Source organism: Camellia sinensis, chromosome 3, assembly GCF_055761805.1.
Source record: "Camellia sinensis isolate YWXY chromosome 3, ASM5576180v1, whole genome shotgun sequence".
Lineage (NCBI taxonomy): Eukaryota > Viridiplantae > Streptophyta > Magnoliopsida > Ericales > Theaceae > Camellia > Camellia sinensis.
The window spans coordinates 186,799,732-186,821,887 of record NC_138963.1 but is presented as its reverse complement, the minus strand read 5'-3'; the positions used below and the strand labels follow the sequence as shown (position 1 = coordinate 186,821,887).

General features: G+C 36.6%; 2 protein-coding genes across 2 annotated transcripts; both read left to right on the top strand.

Moving 5' to 3' along the window:
* The first annotated feature begins 8,650 nt into the window (after positions 1-8,650).
* On the top strand, positions 8,651-9,687 carry LOC145820824 (uncharacterized). The gene is made up of 4 exons (XM_082917370.1): positions 8,651-8,893; positions 8,983-9,082; positions 9,158-9,637; positions 9,679-9,687. The coding sequence occupies exons 1-4, from the start codon at positions 8,691-8,693 to the stop codon at positions 9,685-9,687; spliced, it is 792 nt and encodes a 263-aa protein (XP_082773496.1). The 5' UTR covers positions 8,651-8,690.
* A 1,291-nt stretch (positions 9,688-10,978) lies between these two features.
* Positions 10,979-14,546, top strand: LOC145822099 (uncharacterized). The gene is made up of 6 exons (XM_082918692.1): positions 10,979-11,032; positions 11,112-11,201; positions 11,297-11,383; positions 11,479-11,820; positions 11,918-12,001; positions 14,308-14,546. The coding sequence occupies exons 1-6, from the start codon at positions 10,979-10,981 to the stop codon at positions 14,317-14,319; spliced, it is 669 nt and encodes a 222-aa protein (XP_082774818.1). The 3' UTR covers positions 14,320-14,546.
* The last annotated feature ends 7,610 nt before the right edge of the window (positions 14,547-22,156 follow it).

The window sequence follows — 22,156 nt, the reverse complement described above, 5'->3', positions numbered from 1 at the left end:
ATGACCAAGCTAAGAGCAACCCGGGCTAGACTATGGAGGCAGTTAGGGCCGGCACGCTTCTGACCGACCAACCGAGATAAGTGGGCTTCGTGTGACCGAGAATAAAGGTAGGACGGGTGGAGGCCAGCATACCTCACAACCGATTAGCCTAATGAACCGGTCAATATCAGCTCGGCCATGAGTATCGCCCTTTGGCCCCTTCGCAAGGGACAGTCCGACGATGCATAGCTCGGTTGTGTGCATGTGATGGCAACTCGCCGAAAGTGATAAGTCGGTCATGGTATTCTGGTCAAGTGTGCCACCTGGGCCAATGGTGCGAGGGATAGAGGAAATCTGCTCCAAGCATGCGCCAATACCGTTGGACAATTCTGCGTGTACTGGTGGGAGGACTAAGCCTTTACACGCGTAAGGTGGTGAGAGGCGAGCACTACCACCTGTCCTGGGAAGGACAGCAGAGGTAGTGCGCGCATAATCTTGAGGCTGCATGGCTAGCCTTGAAATATGGAGGAGGACGAATGTTAGAGGTATGCAACTTCTTCCCCAAAGAGAATACTCTCTCTCTCTATCAGTCTTCTTCTTCCTCAAGTGGACTGACTTGATCGTCGGAGGGTCTATCCGGCACACCACCGCCGGGCAGCTCACCGTTTCTATGTTGCCAGGTAGACGCCGTCAAGAGAAGCTTGGAGTACAAGGAGTATGGAAAGCAGAGGATATTTCGCCCCCGTACAGTTTAAAACATAACTTGCTTAGCATTAGTCAATTATGTGATAAAGGTTATAGAGTTATTTTTGAGAAAATTCATTGCACTATTGAAGACACCCTACAAAACAAAACTTTATTTATAGGTTATAGACATGAGAATGTATATGTGTTTGATTTGCATGATTTGTCTTCTCATTTTAATATTAAATGTTTATCTGCTATAAATGATAATGGTTGGCGTTGGCATAGAAGATTAGGACATGCTCATTTTGATTTAATTTTCAAACTTTCAAAAAATGAGTTAGTCATTGGTTTACCAAAAATTATTTTTGAAAAAGACAAACTTTGTGATACATGTCAATTTGGAAAACAAATTAGAATTTCTTTCAAATCCAACAATGTTGTTTCAACTACTAGACCTCTTAAACTCTTGCAAATTGATTTATTTGAACCATCTAAAACATTAAGTTTGAGAGGAAAATCTTATGCTCTTGTTTGTGTTGATGATTATACTAGATATATGTGGGTTTTATGTTTGACACACAAAAATGAAACTTTTTATAATTTCTCGAAGTTATGTAAAAGAATTCAAAATTAAAAGTCTTAATATTTGTAGTATTAGAAGTGATCATGGTAGAGAATTTGAAAATAATGATTTTATTATGTTTTGTGATAAGTTTGGAATCGATCATAATTTTTCTACCCCTAGAACTCCTCAACAAAATGGTGTGGTTGAAAAAAAAAATAGAACTCTTGAAGAAATGACCCGTATTATGCTTTGTGAAAATAATTTACCTATATATTTTTGAGCGGAAGCCGTTAACACTGCATGTTATGTTGTAAACCATACTATGATTAGACCTATTCTTAAGAAAACCCTTTATGAAATTTGGAAAGGCAGAAAACCTAATATTAGTCACTTGCGTGCATTTGGTTGTAAATGTTTTGTATTGAATAACTTTAAAGATAACTTAGGAAAATTTGATGCTGAATCGGATGAAGCTATATTTCTTGATTATTCGAATTCTAGTAAAGTTATAGAGTATTCAATAAAAGAACTTTATTTGTTGAAGAATCTGTACACGTTGCCTTTGATAAATCTAACAACATTGTTTCCAAGAATCTTGTAAGTGACGATACTACAGAAACACGTCTAAGAATGGAGAGCATTTACATAACAAATGAAGAAAATCTATCTTTGGAGCACAAAGAAGAAATTACAATGAAGAATCTTTAAAAAGAATATGCTCGTCCAAAAAACGAATCAACTCTACCATAGGGATGAAAGTATGCTCATGGCCATCCTAAAGACTTTATCATAGGTGATGCAACAGAAGGTATAAAAACTCGTTCCTCTATTAGAAATATTTGTAGTAACCTAGCATTTGTTTCACAAATTGAACCAAAATCATTTTTAGAAGCTGAAAAGAATGAAAATTGGATTTTAGCAATGCAAGAAAAATTAAATCAATTTGAAAGAAATGAAATTTGGTTTTTGACCCCTCGGCCTAAGAATCATCCAATTATTAGAACAAAATGGGTTTTTCGAAACAAAATGGATGAATTCGAAGTTGTTACTAGAAATAAAGCTAGATTCGTAGCCCAAGGTTATAACCAAGAAGAAGGCATTGATTTTGATGAAACTTTTGCACCGGTTGCTAGACTTGTAGCTATTAGAATGTTACTTGCTTTTACATGTTTTAAAGATTTCAAATTGTATCAAATGGATGTTAAAAGTGTTTTCTTAAATGGGTACATTTCAGAGGAAGTTTATGTTGAACAACCACCCGATTTTGAAAGTCATAAATACCCGGATCATGTTTTTGAACTTTCAAAAGCTTTATATAGTTTAAAACAAGCTCCTAGAGCATGGTATGAAAGATTAAATAATTTTCTACTTGACAAAGGTTTTTCTAGAGGAAAAATAGATACAACACTCTTTTTATAAAAACCAAAAATGAGGATATGCTAATTGTTCAAATTTATGTTGATGATATTATTTTTGGTGCTACTAATGAAAATTCGTGCAAAAATTTTGCTAAAGATATGCAGGGTGAATTTGAAATGAGTATGATGGGGGAGTTAAATTACTTCTTTGGTTTACAAATTAAACAAACTAATGATGGAATCCATTTAAATCAATCAAAATATATCAAGGATCTACTCAAAAAGTTTGAAATGGAATCATCAAAGCCTGCAGCAACTCCAATGAGCACATTAATAAAAATCGACAAACACTACAAGAAAAGAGGGCAAAAAAGACGGAATTATTAGCGACAGCGTGATCCCCGTCGCAAAAAATGGTATTTTGCGACGGCAAAACAAACCGTCGCAAAAAAGTAGTTTTAGCGACGGCGTTTAACCGTCGGTAATAAACTGCACGGGCGAGTATGAAAATCAGGAACTATTAGCGACGGCAATGTTGAACCGTCGGGAAAAAAAACTATTTGAGACGGCAAAAAGTTTGCTGTCGCAAATACTCGACCATTTGCGACGGCAAATATCCGTCGCAAAAAAGGATTATTAAAACGGCGTCGTTTGTTAATTGTTTTGTATAATTTGCGACGGTGTAAACCTTACCGTCGCAAAAAGTAAAAAACATTTTCCCCCCTCTTCCCTCTCATCTTGCCGCTCGGTTCCATCGCAAAATCCCTAAAATTGATTTGAAGCACAAAATCCCTAAAATCCCTAGCGGTGTCCGATAGAAATCCCTCTCATCTTGCCGCTCAATTTTCCCCCAAAATCCCCAAACCAGCGACGGGCGACCGGCGACGAACGGCGAAGGGCCAGCGGTGGTGCGGCGACGACGAACGGCGAAGGGCTAGCGGCGGCGACGACGAACGGCGAACGGCAACTCAGGTATGCTCTCTCTCTCTCTCTGTATATATATATATATATGTATGTATGTATTACCTGTTGCATATATATATGTATGTATGTATTACCTATTTCATATCTAAAAATATTATGAACCTCAAATTAATAGGAGGAACCTCAAAGAGAAAGGTCACATTCCAGAGGTGATTCAAGATTGTCGCTTTTTAAAATCAGGAAAAAAAAAATGTTATGTGTGAAAGACAACATTAATCTGACTTTCTATTTGGTTTTATGGAGCTCCAATAATCTGACTTTCTATGTCTCATCAAAAGGTTTTGAGAATTAATGAATTTGACAGCAGTGGTGGGGCAAGATGACAGATTTTTATTTGGTGGGGATACTGAAATTTTTTTGTGTGAAAGACAACATTTTTAGGAGTTCAAAATCAGTAAAATTTGAGGTGCATCACACAAGTCGTATATGGACTCACTTGAGAGACTTTGCATAGGGGTTTTAAGTAAATTCCCATTTGGACCAATTGTTCATTCCAAGATTCCAAATACAAAATCAGCCACAAGATTTGAAAAAGGTAAAATGTTCCTGCAGATGAGAACTACCCATGATTAGTTAAGACTTGTATACTTGGTAAACCCTAATAAATTATTGATAACACAAAGCCTCAGACAGTTAATACATTTTTTTTTTTCTATTCAAGACAGTTAATACATTCTGTTGTTCCTTTTGATGACACTATATAATATTCCAAATCCTCCATTGACTCTATGATACACATTTTTGAGAGAATTTTTTTTATTTTGAATATATGGGAGAAAGACGTAATATGGGAAGGGAAACCTTTGTTTACGAGACTGTGATAAGACTTGAGCCTTTGACTTTCTACTATGTATACAAGAGTTCTGGTAAACTGAATTAGCTCTAATTGGTTTCTTGTTAGGCTTTTGTGCGAGTTTGCAAGATAATTTTCAATTAAAAATGGAGTTTTGTTGACTTTAATAACTAAGATCAAACACTGAAACAAAAGTGATCGGCCTCATTACATACAAATCAATCACATTTAAATAGGTGATAGTCTGATGAATAAAATGAAATCTTGACTTTAATAACTAAGATTTTATTTGGATAGATAAATTTCAAATGAATAAAATGAGAGAATTGACTATTATATATATATATATAGATGTAGATACTACGAAGAAAAGATAGCATAGTAGAATAAGCTAAAGAAGAGTTAATTATGACCATTGTGAAAATCCTTTGTAGAAACTATTTGAAATAACTATTTTTGCATTAGCAATGTTTCCTTTCACATTATTGGGCTAAATGACCCAATATTGGCCCATTCATCCGACATTCAATTCAAGCCTTAACTGATTTCAGTCCATTTATTGACTGGTTTTCTGGGTCAGCCCTACCCATTTGATTTATTAATCCTTGAAATCTCTCAAACTCATATAAGGGTAGGTGTGTAATTGGCTTGGTTTGATCGGTTTATAGTAAAAATCATGAAGAAAAAAAATAGGCACCTAATTGTATTACTGAAGTTGTCGGTTTAGCATTGGGCCAATTTGGTTTGATGAGTTGGGCGTCGTGAAAATTCATTGTGCCAAACAAAATTGGGTTCAATTATGAATTTAGCCTAATTTTTGGATTTACTAGAGCAATCAATTTTATTATGTGATTGGTTTCAACATTTATAAAGACTAAATAAAAACAGTGCCTGTGGTTTTGCACCTATTTTATTTGGAAAAGTCTAAGTACCTAGAATTGGGTATGAGAAAATTGATCCGGAAAATAAATGGAGTGTTGAGATTGTATATAGGTCCATGTATAGATTGAATTTGGGCTACACATTCATAATCCTTGATATAAATTATAGATTGATTTTATTTTGCTTGCTAATACTAATACACTTGGGATGAAATGAAATGTTCAGCTTACCCACAAATTAAGTCAGTCATTGTTTCTTTCATTATTTATATAACTTTTCTTTTTAAAGCAACGATTTCTTGTATGAAAATGTATCAAGTTATTTTAAACTGCTAAATCTCACAGATTGTCCCAGTCTAAAAAAAATTAGGGCAAATTACATATACCTCCCTCGAAGTTTAACTAAATTACAGATACCCCCTTAAGGTTTTGGAAATTACATCACGCATCCTGAGGTTTGTATTTTCATAATAATGAACAATTTATTTTCAAAATAATATTCTTTTTTAAAACATAAATACGATGAAATTATATTGTTATAATTATCAAATTAATCTAATTTTTATTATAAATGATCTACACACCTATACCTTCAAAAAGATCGAGTCATTAAAACACATTGGGCCATATTAATGTAGAAATCAAAATAAATTCATGAGACCAGATTGGACTGATTCATTCTGTACCATGAACCAGACCCCCAACGAATTTACTATGGAGATATTAGGCATCAATTATAATGTTATATCATTCTTTTAAATTTTTATATGATTATAATATACACATTCATGTTAAACATGTAATATGACATACATGATATATGTCCATAATTAAGTTTTGAACAAATAGATAAATAAAATAATGCACCATCAGTAAAGTCCCCTTTCCTCGTTATCCTTTTACTCAATTTACTTTTCTTTTGGAGCTTTGGAATGGATAGCTATATTCATTTCTATGGAATGGAAGTGTACTACTTGTTTTGATAGATGAGGGTGTAATACGTAGGTATTATATTTAGAGTTACTTTGATGAGATATTTTTGTGGATGTCTACAGATGATGGATAAGAGTTGGATTGATTTGCCAAATAGGATGTCGAGCGAATACATTAATGGGATTGATGAATTCCTTGTGTTTGCCTACACCAATAGGGTTGAAGGTTCGATGATCAGTTGTCCGTGTAGGAAGTGTGAGAATCGATACTATTTTGTACAAGAGGGTGTACGGGAGCATTTGATTTTGAATGGTTTTTTTAAAAAATACAAACATTGGATTAATCATGGGGAATCTTACGTATCTGTACATGGAAATCGAGAGAATGAAACATTAGCTAATTTAGACATTGGGGATGATATGATTGGAATGATACAAGGGGCTATGGGAAATCCACATGCCGGTACAAGTGTTGAGGGTGATGACCCACAGGGGCCTGATCCCCATGCATCTGAATCCCAGCTCGGTCCAAATGCAGAGACTGCAAAGTATTTCAAACTTCTTCAAGATGCACAAAGTGAATTGTATCCGGGTTGTCAGAAGTTCACATCTTTGTCATTCATTGTTCGACTTCTACATTTGAAGGAGCTTAATCAGTGGACAGACAAGTCTGTTGACATGTTGCTTGAGTTATTGAATGAGGCGTTCCCGTTGGGTGTAAAACTACCGGACTCATATTATAAAGCTCAAAAGGTCACAACAGATTTGGGCTTTACGTATGAGACGTGGGATGCATGTCCCAACAGTTACATGTTGTTTCGAAACGAGGACGCCAATCTTGATAAATGTGTTATATGCAACAGTTCTAGATGGAAATCAAATGGTGATGGTGGTTCAAATGGTCCTAACAAAGGTGGCAAACAAATAGCTGCAAAACAGATGAGGTATTTTCCTTTAAAGCCAAGGTTGCAGAGGTTGTTTATGTCATCCAAGACGGCCAAGTTCATGAGATGGCATGCAGAGGAACGAACTGATGATGGCGTCTTCAGGCATCCTGCTGACTCCCTTGCATGGAAAGATTTTGACCGTCGGAATATTGACTTTAGTAATGATTGCCGAAGTGTAAGGCTTGGCTTAGCATCTGATGGTTTTAACCCATTCAGGACGATGAATATAGTTCATAGCACTTGGCCTGTTGTGCTCATTCCATACAACTTGCCGCCATGGATGTGCATGAAGCAACCATTTCTAATTTTGTCCGTGCTTATTGACGGCCCGAAAGGACCTGGTGACAAGATTGATGTGTATATGCAACCGTTGATTGAGGAGTTGAACGAACTATGGAATGAGGGTGTGTCAACATTTGATGCATCAACAAATCAAATGTTTCAAATGCATGCAGCTTTACTGTGGACAATTAGTGATTTTCCTGCATATGCAAACTTGTCAGGATGGAGCACTAAAGGCGAATATGCATGTCCTTGTTGTAATACGGAAACTACATCGTGTTGGTTGAAGCATAGTAGGAAACAATCATACTTGGGTCATCGCAGATTTTTACCTACTGGCCATAAATTCCGGAAGGATAAAGTATCATTTGATGGTAGTCGGGAAGTCAGACTCAAACCAAAATTGTTGTCTGGAACTGAGATGTTGCTACAATTAGAATCTGAGGGTATTTTAACCCAATACAAGAGGGATGACCTTAAGGAGAGGCATAGGAGACAGGTAGAGAAGGAGAAAGTTGGACATCGCACCCATAGTTGGAAGAAAAAGAGTATCTTTTATGAATTGCCATATTGGGAGCACAATCTAATAAGACACAACCTCGATGTGATGCATATAGAGAAGAATGTTTGTGATAATGTGTTGTGGACAATATTAGGGGTTGCAGGAAAATCGAAGGATGGTGTTAATGCTCGGCGTGATTTACAAGATATGAATATTAGAAAACCCCTACATTTGCAGTTAAGAGGGTCGAATAAAGCCTATTTACCACCAGCACAATTCACGATGACCAAGGATGAAAAAGATTTGTTCTTGAAAGTGTTGAAGGAAGTAAGAGTTCCCGACGGGTATTCATCCAATATATCACGTCGTGTGCGCTCACATGATAGAAGTATTGGGGGTCTTAAGAGCCACGATAGTCATATTCTGATGCAACAACTTATTCCATTGGCTATTCGAAGATCGTTACCAAAGAATGTAATTGAACCCTTGATTGAATTAAGCAATTTCTTTAGACAATTGTGTTCGAAAGTGAATCGTGCGACGGATTTGCAATATATTCAAGATCGTATCGCTCTAACACTTTGTCATCTAGAGAAAATATTTCCTCCGAGTTTTTTTGATATAATGGAGCACTTGCCTATACATCTAGCTGATGAAGCCTTATTGGGTGGAGCGATTCAGTTTCGATGGATGTATCCAATTGAGAGGTAGCTTCTTACTTTGAAGCAATACGTGCGTAATAGAGCTCATCCTGAAGGATCAATTGCTAAAGGATATCTTATGGAAGAATGCATGAATTTTTGTGCACAATATCTTAATGATGTGGAAACCAAATCTAGTCGACCCGTGAGAAACTATAGTGGTGCTGATAATTTGGGTCATGCTATTGGTGAAAACACAAGCTTTTATCTTGATAATACTTCTTGGGTACAAGCTCATCGGTACATCTTATTCAATACAAGCGCGGTTCAACCATTCATAAAGTAGGTTAAGTCACTCACTCAATATGTTATTATGTTTTATTGAATTTTCAACAAAATTTTTTGTATTGCGAAAATCTCAATCTACACAGCAAACACCTTGAAGTACTTCAGCTCAAAATGCCTCGTGTCGACGATCATCAGCTTCGGCGTGAACATTTTGAAACTTTTCACATTTGGTTCAAGGAACATGTATGTATTTAACTCTATAGATTCTAGTTACTTAAGTCGAACTACATTTAAATTTTACATTTTCGTGTTAAATAGGTCCAAACTTTGCGAAGGACTACTGATGTCATATTTTCTGAAGAGATTATTCTATTGGCAAATGGTCCTCATAACCTGGCAAGGAGGTTCAACGGGTATATACTGAATGGGTTTCGGTATCGAGTAAAGGCCATGGATGATCGTCGAGCCACACAAAATTGTGGTGTAGCTTTGAAGGCAGATACCATAAGTTATGCTAGTCGAAAAGACAAGAATCCTCGTGTGGGGTCTGTGTACTATTATGGACAATTGACAGATATTGTTGAGCTTCGATATTCCAATGAGAAGAAACATGTGTTGTTTAAGTGTGATTGGATTGACAATATTCACGGAAAAAAAGAAGATGTCTTCAATTTCACGTTGGTAAACTTCAATCATTTGTTGTACCGAGATGATCGAATTACCAATGAACCTTTCATCTTGGCGTCCCAAGCAGAGCAAGTTTGGTACGTTGCAGACCCGTTACAACCAGACTGGCAAGTCGTGGTGAATATGTCTCAAAGAGGTTTATTTGATATGAGTTCGACTGATCCACAAATCGAGCCATACATAAGCCAACAATTGGAAGAAAATATAATGCTTCGTGATGAAGAAGTTGGTTGGGTGAGGGAAGCCGCAGAAGGGGAAACAGTTGATGTTCAAATAGGCTGATATTTAATCAACATTAGTAATTCAATTAAGGCAAAGGTTGTAGTTAATCATCAATTTCTTAATTTACTTTGTCTTTGTAATTGTATTAGTTCAATTAATGTCATATTATAGTTGATGACAACCCATTGTCTATGTTTCTAATGTCAATTAATGTTATATTGCTTGCAGATTATTATGGGAAGGAAGAGGAAGCCTGATCATCCCCGGCGCATGATGTCTGATGTGCTACATAACAGGACATCAGTAGCACCACCATCAGAGGACGCATCACATCGGCCACCATCGGAGGGGCCATTAGTGCCACCACCATCTGAGGGGCCATTAGTACCACCGCATCGACCACCATCAGTGGCACCACAGCAGCTACCATGTACTCAGCCCCCACGCCTACCATCGGTGCATCCACCATCAGTGGCACCACAGCAGCTAGCATCCCGACTAGAGTCATCAGCTTATGAGCTATCCGCAGGTATATAAATTTGCCATTTTTTTTGTATGAAAATTATTTAAACATACATTTATTTATGCTCATTATATATAACTTGTTTATTCTCATTGAATTTTGCAGACCCTTCGTTTTCTTCACAGCCTACATCAGGTATAAGAATTCGATTTGTATTCACATAATTTAAATTTGCATTTGTTTATTACCGTTGCATATTGTTTATTGTTTTTGTATCTCGCAGGTCATGTTAGTTCTTCATCAATCTCGACTAGGCGTGGTAGAGGATGTGCCAAGGGCATTAAAGAGTGGGGTACTAGTAAAAAGCTGGACATACAATTTGATGAAAATTACTGCCCAATAGGGGATAACGTCGCTAAGTTAACTACTCAACTTGGCATCATTGTGCGGAATGGTAACATTGTTCCTCTTACTTTTCTTGACTGGAACAATGTGCCTGATGATATTGTTGATGCTATCTGGAAGGATGTGAAGGTAAAAGTATATTTTTGACCACAAATTTGAATTCCAAAATTGTGTTATTATTATTTACACTTTGAAATTGTGTTTTATAGGACAATTTGAATATATGTCCAGAGCAGTACAAGCCAATCTGCATGAAAAACTGCAACAGCATATGGAAGGATCACAGGAACAAGATTAAGGTTAAGTATTTCAAGCCTAGAAGTTCTGATCCTAATCTGAAGGATGATGTTCCTTTGCACATTATGCCAAGCCAATGGGAAGAACTTGTGGAGTATTGGCGTACTTCTGATGCTGAGGTATACAAATAAGTTATATTTATGATATGTAAACATACAAATCATATTTACATACTTACATTTGTTGAACCTGTTATAGAAAATTGCAAGTAGGAATGCTAAAAATCGGCGAGCTCACGGCATAGCTCATACCACAGGGCGTACTAGTTTCTCTCAGATACGACATGAGGTTTACATTTTATTGTTTTATTTTTGTATATAAATAAACATTGAATATTTGCAAATTATTTGGATTCTAATTTTCATATTTCTAAAAAAATGTAGATGACCAATAACGGGAAGTCTACTGATAAGATGAATGTTTGGCTTATGACACGTAGAGCAGATGACCCAGAGGTTATCCAGACCTTGGTAGTTTCCAAACACCTTTGATTGTATTTGAAGTTTATTTTATGTGTGTCAACCAGCTTAATTTGGCATATACTTGTATGTTTTATTCAATACAGGATGAGTTTAATCGTCAACTCTCTATGCTACCTGAGGATGGTCAGACTTTGGAGGCTAGGAATGCCATTTTCCATGAGTTGATAGGTCATGACGGACATGGATATTGTCGCACATACGGGAGAATTGTGCCTCGGAGAGCGGTGTATAAAGATGGTGCTGGGCCATCACAGTCAACACCCCAACCATCGACTATTGAGCAGATCACGCAGCAGGTTCGTGCAGAGCTAAGGGATGAGTTGAAGGAGGAGCTGCGAGCAGAGTTCTCTACACATTTACAGCAGATGAGAGCTGAGATGATGGCGTTTGTGTCACAGGGGGCGAGTGTGGATCCCAACAGACAGGTTCGATATAAATTAAATTGTTTGATAGTTCAATTTTCACAGAAGATTATGTATAAAATTCGAATATGATTAACACATTATGCATTGACTATCATAGGTTCCTGATGCATCGAGTGGCCACCGGGCATTTAGGGAATCTGCAGAAGATGAGAATCCATATACACCACCACCAGAAGATCAGGTATAAAATGTATCTTTGCATTCTAAGCTAAAATGTATCTTTGCATTCTTAAGAAACTTGAACTCGAGGTGTTAACGCCCCAAAATCACCAAACGGCGTCGGTTTGGCACGAAACTTGGCACACACGACCGCCTAGGCACGAGAGACTTGTGGGAGAAGACGGGGCTCGAATCGGGTTCCCGGTTTGGGAGTTAGAGCCGGATTTCACTTTAGGCAAATTAGTTTCTTAAGAAACTTGAACTCGAGGTGTTAACGCCCCAAAATCACCAAACGGCGTCGGTTTGGCACGAAACTTGGCACACACGACCGCCTAGGCACGAGAGACTTGTGGGAGAAGACGGGGCTCGAATCGGGTTCCCGGTTTGGGAGTTAGAGTCGGATTTCGGTCTAGTCAAACTAGTTTCTTAAGAAACTTGAAATCGAGGTGTTAACGCCCCAAAATCACCAAACGGCGTCGGTTTGGCACGAAACTTGGCACACACGACCGCCTAGGCACGAGAGACTTGTGGGAGAAGACGGGGCTCGAATCGGGTTCCCGGTTTGGGAGTTAGAGTCGGATTTCGGTCTAGTCAAACTAGTTTCTTAAGAAACTTGACATCGAGGTGTTAACGCCCCAAAATCACCAAACGGCGTCGGTTTGGCACGAAACTTGGCACACACGACCGCCTAGGCACAAGAGACTTGTGGGAGAAGACGGGGCTCGAATCGAGTTCCCGGTTTTGGAGTTATAGCCGGATTTCACTTTAGGCAAACTAGTTTCTTAAGAAACTTGAACTCGAGGTGTTAACGCCCCAAAATCACCAAACGGCGTCGGTTTGGCACGAAACTTGGCACACACGACCGCCTAGGCACGAGAGACTTGTGGGAGAAGACGGGGCTCGAATCGGGTTCCCGGTTTTGGAGTTAGAGCCGGATTTCACTTTAGGCAAACTAGTTTCTGTTCAAACTTGAACTCGAGGTGTTAATGCCCCAAAATCACCAAACGGCGTCGGTTTGGCACGAAACTTGGCACACACGACCGCCTAGGCACGAGAGACTTGTGGGAGAAGACGGGGCTCGAATCGGGTTCCCGGTTTTGGAGTTAGAGCCGGATTTCACTTTAGGCAAACTAGTTTCTTAAGAAACTTGAACTCGAGGTGTTAACGCCCCAAAATCACCAAACAGCGTCGGATTGGCACGAAACTTGGCACACACGACCGCCTAGGAACAAGAGACTTGTGGGAGAAGACGGGGCTCGAATCGGGTTCCCGGTTTGGGGGTTCCCGGTTTGGGAGTTTGAGCCGGATTTCACTTTAGGCAAACTAGTTTCTTAAGAAACTTGAACTCGAGGTGTTAACGCCCCAAAATCACCAAACGGCGTCGGTTTGGCACGAAACTTGGCACACACGACCGCCTTGGCACGAGAGACTTGTGGGAGAAGACGGGGCTCGAATCGGGTTCCCGGTTTTGGAGTTAGAGCCGGATTTCACTTTAGGCAAACTAGTTTCTTAAGAAACTTGAACTCGAGGTGTTAACGCCCCAAAATCACCAAACGGCATCGGTTTGGCACGAAACTTGGCACACACGACCGCCTAGGCACGAGAGACTTGTGGGAGAAGACGGGGCTCGAATCGGGTTCCCGGTTTTGGAGTTAGAGCCGGATTTCACTTTAGGCAAACTAGTTTCTTAAGAAACTTGAACTCGAGGTGTTAACGCCCCAAAATCACCAAACGGCGTCGGTTTGGCACGAAACTTGGCACACACGACCGCCTAGGCACGAGAGACTTGTGGGAGAAGACGGGGCTCGAATCGGGTTCCCGGTTTTGGTGTTAGAGCCGGATTTCACTTTAGGCAAACTAGTTTCTTAAGAAACTTGAACTCGAGGTGTTAACGCCCCAAAATCACCAAACGGCGTCGGTTTGGCACGAAACTTGGCACACACGACCGCCTAGGCACGAGAGACTTGTGGGAGAATACGGGGCTCGAATCGGGTTCCCGGTTTTGGAGTTAGAGCCGGATTTCACTTTAGGCAAACTAGTTTCTTAAGAAACTTGAACTCGAGGTGTTAACGCCCCAAAATCACCAAACGGCGTCGGTTTGGCACGAAACTTGGCACACACGACCGCCTAGGCACGAGAGACTTGTGGGAGAAGACGGCGCTCGAATCGGGTTCCCGGTTTGGGAGTTAGAGTCGGATTTCGGTCTAGTCAAAATTATTTACTAAACTATCTTTGTAATTATATAGTAGTTAATTTTTTTATATTTTTCTGTAATTAAAATATTAACACCATTATATTGTTATTAATTACTTTTATTTTTTTTTTCAGATATTTCCTTAGTTGCAGTTTGCTTCTTGTGGAATGCGGGCGTATAAAGATTATAACCAGCTTTTATTTTTTGAACCCACGAAGGAAGCAAGACGAAAACTTTTGGTTTTGATTTTGATTTTGATTTATGTTATTTAAATTTGTGAACAATATTATGTATGTATTATGCGACATTATGTAGTGGTATAATTTTTATTTCTGTATTGTTATTAATGGAACAACATTATGAATGTTCATCATGTGTCGTCTTTTGTTTATAAATGTATTTATATTATTATGTAATTTTTAGATTTTTTTTAGTTATTTTTCATTTAATACAGGTTTTTTTATATTTTTAATTATTTTTGTACAGGGATTTTTTTTTTTTAATTTTTTTTTGAGACGGCGGAGCTCCCCCGTCGCAAAAAAAATGGTATTAATCTTTTTGCGACGGCTCAAATACTGTCGCAAAAGGTAGGTATTAAATTGAGAATAAGACCTTTAGCGACGGCTTAGGTTCCCGTCGCCAATGGTCATTAGCGACGATACTTTTACCGACGGGATTAGGCAGTCAACAAAACTACTTTAGCGACGGCAAGTCTCTACCGTCGCAAAAAAAACAGATTTTCGTAGTTTTTTGGCGACAGAATTATGCCGTCGCAAAAAAATGTTTTTACCGTCGCAAAAACAATTGCGACGGCTCTTGCCGTCACTAAATCCCTTTTGCAACCCCCTCTCTTGCGACCCCCCACCTGCCGTCGCAAAAAACTGATCCCCGTCGCAAAAAACTATTAGCGACGGCGTTTGGAGTATTTGCGACGGCAAAACGCCGTCGCAAAAAACAATTTTTTTTGTAGTGAAAGATGAGCAAGGTAAACCTATAGATGAAAAGAACTATCAAGGTATGATTTGTTCCTTACTCTATCTTACTGCAAGTAGACTCGATATAATGTTTAGTGTTTGTATGTGTGCACGTTTTCAATCCGCACCGAAAGAGTCAGACATCACCGCAGTCAAACGTATTTTCAGATATCTCGTTGGCACTCCAAATTTAGGATTATGGTATCCTAAGGGAACCACTTTTGAACTTTTTGGTTACATGGATGCCGACTTTACGGGATGTAGACTTGATCGAAAAGGCACAAGTGGTACTTGTCACTTTCTTGGATACTCACTCACTTCTTGGTTTTGCAAAAAACAAAACTCAGTGGCTCTGTCAACTGCTGAAGCAGAATACATTGCCACCGTTGGGTGTTGTGAATAATTGCTTTGGATGAAACAACAACTTCAAGATTTTGGACTTTACTATGATTATATTCCTATAAAATGTGGCTACACAAGTGCTATTAACCTTTCAAAAAATCATATTCAGCACTCACGCACTAAACACATTAAAATAAGGCATCATTTTCTAAGAGATCATGTACTCAAAGGTGACATTGAACTCGAATTTGTGCCTACAAATTGTCAATTAGCTGATATATTTACCAAGCCACTTAATAAAGAACAATTTTGTTTTATTAAAACTGAACTTGGTATGATGAATACTCCTATATAATGTTTATTTTTTAAAAATAAAATTAATATTAAAATTAAAATCAAAATAAAATTAAAATAAAAAATATTATATATATATATATATATCTGTCTCTCTCTCTTTCTCTCGCTCCTTTTTTTTTCTTTTCATCCTCAGACACCATTATCCTCACCATCGTCCACCACCACCTCCATCATCCACAACATCATCTATAAACTTTATCACAAATATCTTCGATCTACATACATCTGCATCTGATCTACACAAAACCACCTTAGATCTATATAAAATTCATCCCCAATCTTCTCCATCATTTCCGTTCATCATCATCATCATCAACCCAAATCCCTCACCGATCTAACCAAAATCCATTACCAATCTACCAAGATCTATCTTCAATCTACCGATCTTCACTGTTTTTTTAATCCTCTCCATCAACATTGATCTACATCATCATCATCGTTCTTCACCGTTGTCACCGATCTTCCTCGTCGTCGACAAAATTTTACATCCACCAATATCTTTTCCCCAATCAACATGTTAAAATTATTTTTGCATTGTGTTATATTTTTTATATGGTTGTATGTGCTCCAAATTCTCTTGGATTTAATAATATTTGCTTCTACCCTGTATGAAGAAATTGTTTTTATTTATATTTGCTCTTTTTATGTTAGTGCACTTGGTGTAGTTGTTTTTGGCTGGATTTTAATGACCCTTGGTATTATAAATTGGTAATCTATTTTTTTGCAATTTGTGTAATTTTCTTTTGTGCATTAATTTAGGGGGAGATTCGTATTATGTGATCTTTTGAGATTACATCAATGAAATAAAAATAAAACATAAAAATACGAGTAATCTTAAGAGGGTGTTTGTATATTCTGTGCATAATTTTAGGGGGAGTATATATATATTCTTTATCTTCACCCATAATTTTTTTTAACAAAAAAAAGAAGAAGAAAAAGGATGGAGAAATGCTTGCAATTTTATTTCAGAAGGAGAAAATATTACTCGAGTACATGTAAGTTTTCAAAAGGCTTCACAGATTTTTTGCGTTTAACTTCTCTCAACAGTTTTTCATGAGCCTCCTTTATATGTCTGCCTCTCTCTATTTTCGACTTCTGTGAGTCTTGACATTATAACCGTTGCATAATATTGCACCGCATTCTCCAACTATGCATTTTTTCTTTCTAGCTCTCTCTTCTCCTAATGAATCTTAACTAGTTGTTGTTTTAACAAGCACACATTGTCTCTCCATTACTAATTTTCTTGTATTCTTGCTTGTAGTCGTCGAGTAATATTGGAAACCACAGTCATTGCCTGTGTACTACGAGCCATAGTGTTATTAATAGCATCGATATCATTCTGATTACCAACAACACTAGAACTCTCATTTACAGGAATAGCTTGTGACTGCACCATTAGTAACCTCTCACTTGCCTACATAACAGGCACCTCATGTATGTCCGAACCATTGATGGTTAAGGTAAGGAATGACATGATTACACAAGAAGGTAAAACAAAATTTTCTCTCCCAACACTTGACAATTTCATATCTCTGCCTATCATCATTGTCACTTTTTATACACTCTACCGATCCAATAGTCGATGCATATCTGCTCAAATCTTTTGTTTATCAACATTTTGTGCGCCAGAGATGCTCCAAAATCCCCACAAAGATCACAACAAGACATAAGTACCATTATTATAATTTTTTTTTGCATCTCAGATTATTTTTTCACATGTGTTTGTCTGATTTTTATTTTGATCACTACCTTTTTTTTTTCTTTTTCCTCTCTACCACCTTCTCATCTCTGTATTTTTTTGATGATGTCAAAAGGGGAGAAAAATATAAATTGAATTGCTGAAAATTGTTATGCATGTATACTGTGAATTGTTGTCCATGTATCAAATATCTTATGTGGCAAAATTATCAAATATTTTGTTGATTTCAATTTTGTGTCAAATCCATTCATGTATTGCCATCATAAAAAAGGAGGAGATTGTTAATCATGTTGTTTAATTTTGATGATGTCTAATATATTAATTGAGAAAATGCAAATAATATACATATTTGACACAAAATATTATCTGTTTAAAATATACCTACTTTATAATACATTTGTTATAAATATTTTTAAATAAAAATATTTTGAAAATTTTACTATTTATGTTTTATTCACTATTCATCCTTTGACAAATTTGATGTGAATGTCTCTTTTAAGTAAATTTGTATTATATCATTTTGATACATATTGCACTAAATTCAAATTTACTTTACAATCATATTTGAATGTATCAATTATAAACATAGATGATTTATACGGAATATCTTTTGAATATATTAAAGATTTCTAAATAGTCAGTGGCGGTGCGGTGCGGTGCATCAAATATATATATATATAGTCAAAATCTTGAAATTGATATACTTTAATGATTGCAGGAAAAGACTTATTTAATTTTTTATTGTAAACAAATCCATGAAGATGTTTTGCCTGCAGAATAAAAAAGAAAAAGTTGTAAGTTGGTTTGAATTTGCTTGCAAAAAGAAAAAGAAAAAGTTGCAAAGTAGACACAATTTTGATATGGCTTTTGACTTCAAGGAACCCATAATGCTGGAGCTTTGTGATGACTTTTCATAATCCGTAGGAGCATCTGTCTCTCCAACGGGTAGATTTTTTTGTATAAATAGAAATGTTGTGTGTAGAGAAAAATCAGACAACTTAAAGAGAGAAAATTCTGTGTGCTCCAAAATTTTGAGTGTATTATATTCTGCTATTTCACTTTCAGATCTAAAAGTAGTCCTTGTTCTTACACTTTCATATCTACTCTTTGTGAGAAATTATTGTAAAAGAGGGTTACCTTTTATTTTTATGCATTATTTTGTGAGAGACTTTTGTAAGGGTAAGGCATTTATTGTTGAGTGAGGCTCAATAAATAAAAGTAAGACCTGTGTAAAATCCACAAGCTTGGTGAAGCTTTGGTAGTGTATTGATTCATTTTGATAGTGAAGAAATTCTCAAGGAGGTTTCTTGTGGAGTGGACGTAGGCCCGGCGTGCCGAACCACTACAAATCCCAGTGTTTGATTTTCTCTCCATATCTCTCTTACTTTTATATTGATAATCATTGTTTTGAATTTTGTATTTATTATTTTTTAATATTGTAATTTTTTTTTTCATAACCCAATTCACCCCCTCTCTTGAGTTGTTTGACTGGGATAACATATCTCATAGCTAGCCTTGGGCCTAAGTGAAGTGACCTAATGGAAGGGAATTCTTGGACTAGAAGAAATTCTAACCCTGTTATTTATGGAAAGGTTTCTTTTTTCTTTCCTTTTTCTAATTTTTTCCCATTCCCAATCAAAAGATGAAACAGGAATACTAAACCACCCTAGGCTAGGACTACCATGTTTCAAGTCTCACTCGACTCTACTCTCTCTCTGTATATATATATATATATATATATATATATGAGACTAGACAACATGCTTAGCCTTGGATCAAAACACGGCCTTAACTCAAGTATAGTATTAGAAATTCAAAACGTCCAATCTAACATGCTTAGACTTTGACTATTTTATATCCAATATAAATCACATATAATAAATCCTATTGGCCCATTGTGTAGTCCATTCCAACAAATATTAAAGTTATTAAAATAGTCATGTTACCCAAAGCACAACAAGATGTTAAAAACATAAGCTGGTTCTTCCTCCTTTGGTCGTGGCTTAATTTTCTCTGACCATGTGAATTTATGTTGCTTTGTAGATTTTCTCTAGCTAGTTATGTACTTGTATGTTTAATTTTCTTAGTTATTGAAAATTTCTCTGGGAATGAAAATTTTCTATAACTAGATTGATTGGTTAATCATTGCAGGGGTTTCTTACATTGATTGGTTCTATAAGGGAGATTGGTATTAGTTGGTTTGCATGTTGTTATGCACTATTTATTTATTGCTTATTTCTCGCATGATATTGATTATTATATCATCCTACCCTTGCTTGTGTAGTTTATGCTCTTGCTTTAGTTGACTGAGCTTTCTTTGACAATTCATGACAAGAAGGGGGAGAATTTTAAGTGTGTTTGAGTGGGTCTGCATGTTTCTTAAAATGTTCTCAAAATCTCAATCTATTCATGTTTCAACATAATCTTGTCATATGTCGATTGCTATCATATACTTGTGGCACTAATAGTTGTTTTGCAGATCATGACCTTGAAAAAGAAGTTAGTGTTTTTTTTGTTGGTTGTTATAGGTTGGGGTGCTTAGGATTTTTCTTTGTTAGGTATGTTTTGTCACGGAATTGCCAAAAGGGGAGATTGTTAGGTTTTTGTAATTGGCAATCCCGTTTGAGAAAACTCTTTTTAATTGTAATTTTATTCGCTCTTATGTCTCAGTGAGGCTGTGAGTGTTTAGATGTCAATCCAACCAGAATTGTGTCTATGCAGAGGAGTTTGTAATCTTGAAGCTTTTATGTTTGCCACTTCGCTGACTATGTGAGGGGATCTTGAAGCTTTTATGTTTGCCCGAAGCAAAAAACAAAAATGTAGTCGAAGTTATTTAATCACTCGAGCGGTCATTTGTGCGCTTGAGCGGAGAAAATGATCATCTAGTACTTTTACAAAGTGCATGAACTTCTGGGAAGAAAGTTTTACCACTCGAGCAGTGAAAGTTGCGCTCGAGCAGTCAATCTATATGTTTTGCACCGCCTTTACTCACATCGCTTGAGTAGTCTTCGCGATTTAGTTTACTATAAAGTGTGCAGTTTGCTATTTCTAGGGTTTAAGCCATCCAAAATTTTAGAAAGGAAAAAAAGACAAGTGTTTTCTATTGGAGGCTATTTTATATGAGTTTCCTTGATGTATAGAAGGTGATCGATTGATCAACGAACTGCAGATTATCAAACATCAAGTGTTGTTCTTATTGTTTCGTTCACAAAAAGATAGTGGTTCTTTGGTGGATTCCAGAGAACTTGGGCCTGAATTTTTGGTAAATTTCGGAGTGGCTCATCGTTGTGGATTCGACATTGGCATTGTGGATTCAACGTTGGACAAGACAATTCTGAGGTGAACACGGTAGTAGAAGCAGCATATAGGGGTTGGTTCAATTCAGACATAGATTTGCTGGGTAATCGAGAGTACACTTATGTAACTTTTTTTTTTCTTCTTAGTGGATTATTTTGTGACTTTGTCCCGTGATTTTTTATTACAATTAGAGACACTCCAATTGTGATTTTTTCTACGTTAAATCATTGTGTCGATTTGTCTTTGATTGTTTGATTGGGATTGTTATTCATCATTTAAAATTGAAACATAATAAAAAATCAATATCTCAAGGATTTAAGTTTTTTCAATGTTTAATTTTCTCTGCCATGTTTGATTTATTTTGTTAAAAACCACTTAATACTCTCGTGCATGTAATTTTCTCTGGCATGTGTAATTTTATCTGACCACATTAATTTATGTTGCTTCTTTGATTTTCTCTGACTAGCTGTGTGCTTGTAACTGTAATTTTTCCTAGAATTTAATGTTGACATATTTATGTTTTCGTTGTTTAGAAATGGCAAAATGTAGCAGCAAAAAAACACCAGAAACACCAAAAAAGAAACAGAAAGTCTCTGAGACTACCACGTATGATTTGAGATCAAAACGAAGCAGCAACAAAACACCACACACACAAAAAAAGAAGTCTAAGTCCAAGAGGCAACTAGTAAATGACCAATGTAATTGGGAATAGCCTTCAATATTGTTTTTTGATATATTGAATGAATGATGATGGTTGATATATATGTATATATATATATATATATTTTTGACTAATGTAAACTTCAAAATTCCATTGCTATCAATAGTTAAATATATTTTTTATTTTTTTTGTTTCTCTGATGATTACCAATTCTCTTTATGTCTTGTTGATAATGCATGCACTACAAAAAATTCAGGTTTTTGAGATGGCAAAATGCCGTCGCTAATACTCATAATGCCGTCTCAAAAAAAATTTAGCGACGACAAATGACTTTTAGCGACGGAAAAGGGGGGGTCACAACAAAGGGCGTTGCAAAAACTGTTTAGTTGTCGTCGCCTTTTTTTTGCGATGGCAATTATTGCCTTTTGCGATGGCATTTTACTGTCGCTAATAATATGTAAAAAAGTAAGAACCTTTTGCGACGACACTGTTTTACCGCCGCTAAAATTCTTGTTTGAGATGGCAACTAATGCTGTCGTGAATTGTTTTTTTTTTTTTTTGCGCTGGTGTGGTGCCGTCGCAAAAAAAAAAAAAAAAAAAAAAAAGCAATATAATTATTAAAAATATTAAAATTACATTTTTTTTTTTGCAAC